General features: G+C 33.6%; 1 protein-coding gene across 6 annotated transcripts; it reads right to left on the bottom strand.

The window, feature by feature from the left end:
* Nucleotides 1-1,867: 1,867 nt before the first annotated feature.
* On the bottom strand, nucleotides 1,868-4,240 carry LOC109007714 (AT-hook motif nuclear-localized protein 27-like). 6 transcript variants are annotated; one of them, XR_004802755.1, is made up of 3 exons: nucleotides 3,566-4,163; nucleotides 2,053-3,394; nucleotides 1,868-1,959 (listed from the first exon to the last, which is right to left on the bottom strand). XR_004802755.1 is itself a non-coding variant. In XM_035695440.1 (2 exons), exon 2 carries the CDS (start codon nucleotides 3,321-3,323, stop codon nucleotides 2,409-2,411), a length of 915 nt encoding a protein of 304 aa, XP_035551333.1. In that variant the 5' UTR covers nucleotides 3,324-3,394; nucleotides 3,566-4,240; the 3' UTR covers nucleotides 1,868-2,408. The 6 variants fall into 6 exon arrangements, 4 of the variants coding, with proteins under 4 accessions (XP_035551333.1, XP_035551334.1, XP_035551332.1 ...); XR_004802754.1 differs by having other exon boundaries at nucleotides 3,562-4,163; XM_035695440.1 differs by having other exon boundaries at nucleotides 1,868-3,394; nucleotides 3,566-4,240.
* Nucleotides 4,241-12,036: the final 7,796 nt, after the last annotated feature.

A 12,036-nucleotide genomic window follows, 5' to 3' on the forward strand; every position in this document is an offset into this window, starting at 1 on the left:
CAAGGATTTGTTTGGCTGCTATTGATAATATGACCCATATATCTAGTTGCATCGTTTGGAAAGAACATGATTTCCTTCTATCTAATCTTACATCGAGCTAATTTAAGGACCATATATACTATACATACTCTACCTTTTCCTTCTATCTAATTGAGCTTTCTGAGATAGAAAGTTAAGAACATGATTTCCCAGAAAAGAATGATCAGTCCTAGAAAGCTTCTACAATATCTCAACAAACACCAAAAGTTTTAATAATTAAGATGCAAGCAACAGATCACACAAGTATTCCCTTTATTGAAAAGGAGAAGCTAGCTGGAGAAGGAGAAGGAGAAGGAACAGAAGAAGGAGAAGCAGAAGAAGCAGCAGCAAGAGGAGGAGGAGAATGCTTCATTGGCATGCAACATGAAAGAAACAAGTTTCAGGCATGCAATATCAGGCCAATTGCGATATAAATAAAAACCATCATCGATCATTTAAAAAACAAATGTTTGTATATGCATGCTCTACTAACATTAACTCATGAAGCACGGGAAAATGATCAGTTATCCCTTGAAGATCCATCTCTGATCCCTCAATCTACAAGATTTAAGAAAAAGAAAGCTTCTCTCCCTTAAGTGATAAAGCGAATTAGTACTAATACTGGTCTTCTATAGATCACGTATCATTTCCTCCCTTCGCGTGCATGTGTAGCTACTATAGCAGATAATTGGAACATTGCCCACTAAAACTAATAACACTAGTACTGCAACATAATCTATATCATGATGATTAACTATGGAAGAAGGAAAAGCTAGACAGGACCTCTTAGGTTTTGGCATTGCATGATATACCAAAGTGTTTAAAAATTAACTTGAGAAGTTTAGGACATAAAATCTAGCCTTTCAAGGTCCAAACAAAAAGAGCAGAAAGATCAAATCCAAAGTTTCAAGAACATTATTTCCCCTTTGTCAAAGTTTCAAAGTCACTAAGTTAATTATATATTACATGAATAAATATTTCCTCAGTTTTTCACCTCTTTTCTCGGGAATTGTCATTTGGGCAAAAGTTGTCTGGAGCTTGATTCTTGTTTTTCTTTTCTTTTCTAGCTGGGTCTTGGGAGAAGAAGCTGCTTCCATTCTTTTTCAAAATCCAAAAGTGCGAGACAAGTACTGTTCAAGTGTCGTACTAGGCAAGCAGGTTTTAATTATACTTAATAATTCACAATCTCTCCCACCAGTAAACGTATGTTTTACTACTGACAAAAAGAACGTTCCTTGTCTAGTTTCTACTGCTGTAACGTTTGGTCAGCCAACTGCAAGTTGGCAGGAGAGAGAGATGCTTGGTCTTTCTTTGTTCCTAGAAGTTCAGAACTGGCTAGCTAGGGTTTTACGTTGTTAGGGAAACAAGCTTTTGGGGTTCTTCAGGGTGCTTTTCCTATGTTGGGTAAGCAGAAAATGGACTGAAGACAGTGGCACAAAAAAGATGGATAAAACAGCATGGGTTCATTCATGTGACACAAGCAAAGACTTTTTGCAGCATGGGGCACAGGGAGTTTTGGCAAGACAAAAGCAAAGTATATATATATTTATATATATATATATATATAATATTATACTATTCAGCTAAATAAATATGGATATGTATCTAAAATTATATGAAGTACTAGGTTCATGTACATGATATATCTACCATGTATGTATATATCTACATATATACACAGATAATTTAAGAGGACCCATATATATATATATATAATATTATATATAGCTTCCCATGATTTGTGTAAATTTCATGTCAGAAATTCACAAACTGAAACTCGTTTTGATCAGATTCTTATATTCAAGCATCAACACAGAAAAAAATACGGCATATAAGCTGCACAAGAGATGGAATTAAACACAAAAATAAAGCCCCAGATATGTCTATATATAGCAGTTTTTTTCCGCAATACAAGTCTCCACCCCTTGTGTATAAAGCTAACTGAAATAAGTGAAGAAATTAAGAGAGGAAAAGGTTAAAAAAACAAAAGATCAAGATCTAGGAAAGAACCAAAATGGTTTATCGATCACTGACCTCCGAAAGTCTGCAGATTCCTTGAATATTTGCTCCAAACTCATTCATGATGGGTTTCTAGCTATCATGTGAAGATATCAAGCCTTCATAATTTCTTCTTTTGATCTTCTCAGTGCAAAGATGATGAGAGGACCAATTTGCTGAATATATCAGGAACATTTTGATCAAAAAAACCGTAAAAGAGGATAGCTTTACATGTACGTTCTCCTCTCCTCACCTCCTCCTCCATCTCCACCAGTTATTTAAAGCTGAGAAAAATTGAGCTCATTCATGAGCCAGGCGCAGAATCAACATCGATCTAGTATCACTCGAAGTCTAACATAAATTTCCATCTAAAATATTGAAATCTCCACTAATTAAAATGGAGGCCTTGGAGCATTCCCACCCCATCCAAACAGATCACCCGAAAATGGAAAATTCCCCATATTCCCAGCTCCCATACTAAAAAGAGAAACACCACCAGCACCACTTCCACTTCCAGTACCACTGCCCTCCCCAAGGTGTCCTCCGCCGACTCCGCCACCTCCTCCGCCAGTCACACCTGAAGTCTGTGATGCTGTGGGTTGGACTTGAACGGCACCAGCTTCCTCCTGATCATCCAACGGTAAACGTTCAAACACAGCATTCGCAAACGAAGCAGCCATCAAAACCACCGGACCAGATGCCACCAACGGTCCCACCACACTTCCCCCAACAACCTGTCCCTGTCCACCAGACAAAAATATTGACAACCCCCCCGCTCCAGGCGGAGCCGGAGGTGGGAGCACCGTTCCAGAGAGAGACAGAATCTCGAACCTCCCGTGCAGCGTTACCACACTCCCCGCCGGAACCCCAGGTTGCCGCAGCGTAACATTCATTACTGTCCCGCTTCCGCTCAGCACACAAACCCCTCTCCCTCTCCTCCTCGCATAATTGGTCACGCTGTCCACGATGTCGGCGGCGTTGGCTACCTCGAGCACATGGGATCGAAGGGCGTTGGGGCTGTCCCGTGTCACGATAATCGGTGGCTTCGGTTTGTTCTTCGATCCGGGAGGACGGCCACGGGGGCGGCGGCTGGAGGTGGTGGCTGCACCGGAGCTACTAGTGGCTTGGGCATCGGTGTCGGGCTTGTTGTCTCGGTCGGACGAGTCATTGGAATCGGAGTTTTGTTGGGAGTGATGGTGCTGTAGATTAATGGTAGAAGTAGGAGGTGACTGGAGGTGCAGTTCGGGCCTGAGGAGGTGGTGAAAGTACCGAGAACCTGCTTGGTTTGCTTCATTGTACCCCGCCATCGCCACATCTACTCTCTGCCACCACTTATTATTTGCCAGTTTCCTTTTCTCTGTACCGATCTCTCTCTGATCTTATACTCAAAGAAAAAAAAAAAAAAGAAGCAAAACAACCGGCTCGATCAAGAACGTATATAAGAAAAGAAGTTATTGTTTTCTTACGCAAGACTATAAAATTTTAAAAATTTATGCAAAAAAAAAAAAAAAAAAAGGAAAAAAAGGAGCAAATTCTTGAACTCACATACTGAGAACCGAAAGAGTTTCCTTTCCAGAAATTTGGATCCTAGGTCAGTATATTGAGTCTTCGAAGGGGCTAATATGGGAGCAATCCGTTACAAAATTCTGAAACAACTTTACTTGAAGGATCTTAGTGCACAGTCTTCCGTACTATGCATAAGAAACTGAAACTTGCAGTTACATCAAGCTCCCCCCAACAAAAGGCTGTAATTCAAGTACTGCTTCGTTCGGAGTTTCTGTATATACTTGCTACCGCCAATCAAACCCTGAACTTTTCTCTCCTTTTCGTTGAGTAGTAATCATCAGAACAAAACCATCCCGGAGGTAGCCCACGACGATTCCTGTGCAGCTGTTTCTACCATAGATGTTGCCCTATCCGGAATCAGATCGTACGGAGAAATAAAGAAAGAAATGGGTAGTGATTAATAGGTTATAAACAAACTAATTCCCAGCGAAGCATCTGTAGTAGAAAGCAGAAAGGAGCACTCGTCAATGAAAATTCTCAGAGAAGTTTCCACTGTCGAACGAGCAGCGAAGAGAGAATTAATGGGAAAAAGAACAGAAAAGAAAATGGAGCAGCAAAATGAAATTCTTGTAAGAAATCCACGCGCTCTAGCGAGGGTGAAGGGAGTTATATATGAATGTGAAGAAGGAAAATAAATTAGTTTGTGAGAATTTTGAGGGGAAAATTAATGGTGGAAAAGCGTGCCATAAAAGCAGAAACCAAGCAATTACCAAGGCAGAAAAAAAGACTCTGTCACGTGAGAAGATTTGTGAAAGCCACTCCTCTGGGTTGGTTGGATTCACAAGTCATCTCAGCTCATCTCAACTCATCTCATTACTATTTATTACTATTCAGTAACTTTAACTCATAAATCTCACTACTATTTACAACTCATCTTATTACTATTCACAATCCATCTCAACTCATCTCAACTCATCTCAAATCATCTTCGAATCCAAACATCTCCTAATCGATCGTCATCTCCCTCTAGCTGTACGTTTATTTTATATATATCTATATATAAAATTCTTAATATTTTAATAAATATTATACATGTATTTATAATCATTAGGTTATATATATATATATGTTGAGATAATTATATTGATAAGAGTGCCAGATATTATAGATTTATTTTTCTTAACATGATTTACTTTTCAATTTAATCTAAAAATTTAAAAAATTTCTATATTTTATATTAAATACTGATACTATTAATCTAGCTTTTTTAAAAAAAAAAAAAAAAAAAGAGGACGGCAGTGTCAATAAAAATTTAGAGAAGTAAATTCAGCATAAATGCTTGTGTAATATTATTGCTATATATAGAAAGTTGTAAAGAAGCTTGCATACATCACGAGGACTCTACAACCTGTAAGTACATATATTATTATCTATATGAATGTTAGTATGTCGTATTAGTTTATCCCTTCACTTTACTGCTCATATATATAATTTTTTTTACTTAATAATTAAAAAAGTAATTTTTAATATATTGATATAGTTTTTAAAAAAAAATTAAATATGTTAAAAAATATAAAAAGATAAAAAATTAAAAAGATAAATTTGTGCTAGATGACACGCCCAGGGCAACCTAGCACTACTCTTATCTATATATATCCAAATTTACCATAGAAGCAGTATACATGCATGTACCTTAATTTTACCAACTGGGGGAAGATCTAGATGATGATCCATTTAGGTGAGGTTTGGATAATGAGATGAGATGAGATAATTTTAAATAAAAATTAAAAGTTGAATAAAATATTGTTAAAATATTATTTTTTAATATTATTATTGTTATTATTTTTAGATTTAAAAAAATTAAATTATTTATTATATTTTATATAAAAATTTAAAAAAATTATAATAATGAGATGAGATCACAAGTTGGAGTGCTTTTTAAATTCAAACCAAGCCTAATTCACCACAACAAGCTTTCATAACCTCAGTACGTACATCAATGATATTCATGAGTTGCAATTGAAATTCGAAGAAAATTACTTATTTGCGATCAGTTAATTTGAACAAAATAATTATTTACTACTAAAATTAGTTGTGAATAATCTTTTAATTATAATAAATTGATCACAAAAGTCTATTTTTATTGTAGTATAATTAATTAATTTTAATTATATATATAATATGGCTAATACAAACTTAATTGACAAATTAATTAAAAGGTGGTGAGATATATATATATATATATATATATATATATATATATCCAGCGCGCTGCTGCTTCACAATGACTTTAATTCCTTGTAAGAACATGACTTTGAACAGCCAAACAGATCATAGGCCATAAAACGAAATGAATTAGATCAGGAAACCAATTACAAGCTGATGGAAACATTAAAAAATCCCAAGCATATATAAGGAGTGAATTGGAACGTACGTACGTCTAGATCAAACAAATCTATATATTACTATATATAAAACATACACATTAACAATCCGCACATTGCGCGGGTTATAGACTCAAATAAATGTTAAAAGTATTTACAAATTAAATATTAGCCAAAACCTGCTGCAACGAAGCAGTACTGATCTCCCTATTGAATCAATAAAAACTGGCGCCAAATACCAGTGACGTAACATCCATGAGGAGCAAGTCAGGACAAGATCAGACACTAAGCATTAAGAAAAAGATCAACTAATTTATCGGAGTATTAATCCTCAAATTAACCAGAAACTAATATTAATATTATTAGTTAAGATGATGATCATGACCTATTAATTGTCTATTCACAAAAATTGAATTAAATCATTCATACATGATTTATTATCGAATCGATCAAAAGAGCTAGCTGGCTGCATATATGTTTAATTAAATTATATATGGAAATCTAAACATTGATCATTTGGATCATTGACGTGTCGCGAGGCTGTGAAAATATTAGTGTACGTACATGATCCCCTTACAATTAAGCAGATAGCTAGCTAGCTGAGTGCATGCAGATATATGAAAAATGAGCAAATGGAGGAACCATAAAGCAGTCACGAGAAACTTTAGTAACTTATGATCTACATGAAAATCATGAGTCAAATTAGTCAAGTATTTTTGGAGCATATATAAAATCTGCACAAATTAAGGGACAAGCAGCAATATTCTCCAATTAGCTGCCTGCTTTAGATTGTAAAGCTTTGAAAACACTAGGTAAACTATGCAACCCTAAAGCCCCTAATTCATCAAATGGCCTAAAAATTGTATCTCAAGCAACCAAATTGATAATCACTTTTGAAAAATCCGAAAAGACTTGATGCAATATATATGTTCTATGAGAGATCGACACATCGACACATAACAACCAACAAATGATCAAATGAGAATATATAGATCATGATATAACATGTTTCGTGAAAATTAAACGATGATATTCAATATATAAGATATGACTTTTCCACTCAGTCACTTTCTTTTTTAACTTTATTCCTCGTCACAGAAGAAACAAACATAAGTAATTTTATCGTAACGTAAAGACATGAAAATAAAAGCATCTTCTTTAAAGCTAGTAACAGTAACAGTAACAACATCCTTTCGAGATCTAGCAGTGGAGAAAAAAAATGCTAAAAAAATTATTAGAGCTACCAATTAGCTAGCTTAAATTAATAAAGAAAAACGCCCCTTTGTTCGTTCCCTATTTCACAAGTTTGTGTCCACGCGTATTAGAGCCCCGCGTGATATTAATATAACCTATTATCGAATTAGATTAAAGTGGACCGTCTGGGAAAATAAACTAATTAGGCTTTAATTAGGTTAATGAGAATTTTTATATATAATTAAGGAAATGCATAAGATGCAATATAATAACCTATTAGAGAAAGGCATATGTACCCTTTAACCATGGTTAATAACTCACCTTCCCTTTGAGTTAAAAAGAGAAGGTTCCATGCCATTTCCCTCTAAAATTTAGACTTTTCGATAGAGATCAAACAGATCATCGATGTGATAATTTGTTTGATTCTTTTCATGAATTTTTAATAGAGATTTATTATGTATCAAATACTATCCACTCTCATAATATTCACATTTATAGTTATTTTATAAGATATATAGTGTTTTTTATAAGGTATGAGAGTATTTTTTATAAGGTGTGGGGTGTGGGATAGTGAATAATAATTTATGAGAAGAATTTTTCTTTTTGTTCTGCCAAAAACGAAGTGATATATGCAATACATGACCAAAATTAATATGCTAATTATGGTGTTTTTTTTTATCTCTTGTGAATATTATTAGTCTCAATTAATATTCTCAAATATGCTTTGCTTTTTAGCATTTGAACATATGTTGTGACGTCAAATATACATTTTTGTATATTTCTTTCACGATAATTTTGAATGAATTAACAAAAAAAGAACACCAAAATAAAGATATCATGATCTTTATCTGAAAAAGTACTTAACCTAATTAATTAACAAAATCGTGGATTATTATCATTTGCATGCGCAAAATCTGTGTGGTATAAACGCGTTTAAATAAAATTACTTATTACTCTAAACAAGAATTAGTATTCTATATATGTACTTCCTATTGCTATCCCATTAATTCTTTATAATTAATAGTTAGTATTTTCTTTATAATTTTAAAGGTCACACACACACACATTTCATATCATACCATTATTCATGAAAGGAAGAGATTTTTTTTTTATAGTTAAAGGAAGAGATTATATGTAACTAATAATAAATATTTTAACATGAAAAAGAAAAAATATATTCATCATCTCAACTTTCATTATCCTCCCATCATTCTATGATGTGGTATTAAATGATAGATTTATAAGAAAAATATAATAAATAATTTCTAATCATTTATTGCCGCATCATAGAATGATAAAAGTTGAGATGATGAGTAACATTATTCCATGAAAAATCTTAGCTGATTGAGAACTAACATTAATAACTATTGCAATATTTATTGTGCTTGTGATTTATTGGCAACTCCCACAATTGAATTTCATTGGCAGACTTATATTGAATTTGTGGTACTGTATGTAAATGTATAGGCCGGCGGATTAATGTACATAGTAGGATAGATTATCGCCCTACAATTAATATGTATATATATAATATAAATGCCAAATGAATAAATCTTATGTAATTTTTTTTTAAAAAAAAAAAGTGGATTTTATTATAAAATAAATGTAAAAAACTTACTTTTTCTTATCTTTCATGATAGATTACTCTTTAAAAAAAAAAAAAAACCTTATATATATATATATATTTACGACTATTCTCTAACGTTACCCTTTTATATAATTTCAGAATTTATCCAAATGGAAACACTAGAAATTTCGGGAACGTGCATGCATGGAGATGGCGCACGTACGAAACAAACAAACGCAGTGGTACTCCACTGACACGAGCAGAGAAGCAGAAGTCACGTGCGGTCTAAAGGATCAGGAGGGGGCAGCGAGGTGGTCAGAGTGGACCACGTGGAAGATGTCGGTTCATCGAAATTGGGTCAACAACCTTATCTCTATGATCATTTATGCATCTATATCTGTAACTATCCATCCATCCATCCATCCATCTATCCATCCTTGTCAAAGTCGAGATCAGGAGATGGCTAATAATCCGCCAGATTGGCGGCCATACGTCTCTCTCGCTCTCTCTCTAAGCACAAAAGAAAGAAAAGGCATACATCCTTGATGGTCATGTCCCCAGCTACTCCCCAACCACACGTACACGCTCTCTCCCAACCACATGTGACATGTACACACACGGACACATGAGAGTGCTAAAGCTCCACGACCCTTATGACTTGGCATGACATATATACATGGACCCCAAATCTCAGATAAATGATGACATGTCAGCATGGGTTTACTAATTCTGTGGTTCACAACTGGCTGAATGATTGGGGTACGTTTCTTTCTTCACAACTACTTCTCTCTATAATGTTGACAAACCATCAGCTACCTTCGCTTAGCCCTACCTAACACACGTGATTATGTGCAAAATCAACCCCCCAAAAGAGGCCGCATTCTGGGCATTATTAAGATTTGAACTCAAAACTCATCATCTTTTTTCTGCAGATCATAACCGTTTCAATATGGACACTTGGCTTCATTTGATCCATAAATTTATTTCAATTTGTCATTATAATTTTTTTAAATTTTAATATAAAATATAATAAATAATTTAATTTTTTTAAATTTTAAAATAATAATATTTTATCATAACTCAACATTCAAACATAATCTTAACGTAATACAGAGCCTGCAGAAAAATATGACTATATAATATATTGTCCTAACATAACACAACATATTCAAAACATAGGATCCCCTAGTTGATTGAGAATCCTACGTACTATATGTGGGTAACCACTGTTATTTTATCTTTAATAATTAACCCTCCATCGTCATGTCTTTCATATACATAACAAAACAATCATATTGGTAACAATATCATTGCCTAATATTTCTATCATTTATAGGGAGAGTGAACAGCATTCACTTGAGAACAGATCGAGGACATTGATCACAGATGGAAAAAGAGAGAGATGAAGTATGAGTTGAAAAGTTTGGACAATAAGTCACTCTGCATCAAATTCATTGTCTTTGGGGAATGAGGGGCCCACCCACCACACAAGTTGGGGAGTTGGTCGGGCATGTTTAGGTCTAGAGAGTAGAGCGAGGTTGTGTAATTCATGTTATGCAAAAGTAGTCCATCAAGATCGGCCATTTTAGTCATCCCCACTTGTGTTATATGTCTTCTCTCTCCCTATTCATATATGTATGTATGTATGTAGACGCGCCGCCTTACATGAACACCTATTTCGTTTCACCTCATTATTCCTCATTGCTTGATCGCATGGCATGAGTTGTATTATTGGCACCATGATAACATACATGCATGCATATACCCTCGATGATCGGTAAGAAATTAAACCTTAATTTCAAAACAAGAAATTAAACATGCATGCATGAGTCCTATGACTCCTATCTATGTGCGAATATAAGAAAAGTATAGTGGTATTCATATTTATATTATAATCTAAAAAAGATTAGTCATTAATTTTGAAGAACCTTTTCTTAAAATAATCAAGAAGTCCAATTTATCGAGTAGATATATGTTAGACCAAAAAAAAAAAAAAAGAATATGAAATATATCTATATATATATATATGTATATAGTACAATATCCTTACTAAATGGTCAATCATGTGAGATTTAATATCCATGATTACGTACCTTAATTTATAATTTATCTACTCTATATAATATACGTACGTGAGTTATTGTTTTGTTTTTTTTATGATGAAATTGGACTAGTTTTATACAATCGTGATTGACAAACATTAATATATCTCACTTGCTAGCTATATATATATATATATATATATATATATATATATAGCACGCCAAATCGCTGTTGTGGATAGATCTAATTACACCAGTGGGTGCGTGGTATTCTTAGTGGTTTTTAATAGAATTAAGTAATAATTAATATATATATATATAAGAATGTCACATCAACTTGCCGTACGTACGCGCGTAGGAACGAAAAATAGAAATTATATTTGAGTTTCGTTTCGTTTCATCTTTATAATTAATTGTCGGTAACGTACATAGATGGCTAGCTAGCCAATTAGTACTGCAGCCACTAAAGTTTTCAAATCTGTTTTTTGTTTACTTTTGGTTTATCGGCAGACCAAGTTTAGTTTTCCACTTTGAAGTCTATAAAATGCCAATTTTATGGCCAACACGACCTCGTAATTGGTATTAATAAGTCAATCATCCAGAAATCGGACTCATTCCAAAGTTTCCATGCCATCATCTTCAAGCCATGTATGATCTTTTCTAATAAATTACAATATTAAAAAAAGTTTATAATTTCTATATGCTGCATGAATGCCCTAGCTACCTTCTCACGTTTCTTATATACGCTATACATGCATGATCATGAGGATATACATGTACATGTTCCCTATGCATATTTCAATGCAGGTACATAGTAAGCTGAGGACAACTAGGAAATTATGCAACGAAATACGAATTAATTAATTAATTAAGCCAAAAAGGCCGAAAAAAAAAAACCCTTATGCAAATTTAAAGCTTCCTATTTGCAAATGAAAAATGAATGTGTCCACGATGATATACATGATATTGTCATGTACAGAGGGAGTTAACAACTAATTAAAAAAGAGCATATATAATTTCAGGAGGCAAATGAACGGCCACCCACTGATCTGATAGATATTGCTCGCTCAGAGGAATACAAATTATACATAGTTTATCATTGTTAATTGACGCCAGGGATTATTTTTCTTTATATATATATATATATATATGTTTATATCTATCTATAAAATAAATTATAGGCCTTAAGAATAAAAATGATTACATTGCTTTCAATGATTACTTCAGGTGATGAGGTTGACAAGCATATATATATATATATATATAGTTTATCCCTATATAATATATATTATATACATCTAAATTTATTAATCCTGCATGCAGAGTT

This window comes from Juglans regia, chromosome 11 (genome assembly GCF_001411555.2).
Source record: "Juglans regia cultivar Chandler chromosome 11, Walnut 2.0, whole genome shotgun sequence".
Lineage (NCBI taxonomy): Eukaryota > Viridiplantae > Streptophyta > Magnoliopsida > Fagales > Juglandaceae > Juglans > Juglans regia.

Excerpts from the sequence above, each read along its gene's own strand:
- LOC109007714 (XM_035695440.1), bottom strand. The coding sequence starts at position 3,323 with ATGGCGGGGTACAATGAAGCAAACCAAGCAGGTTCTCGGTACTTTCAC.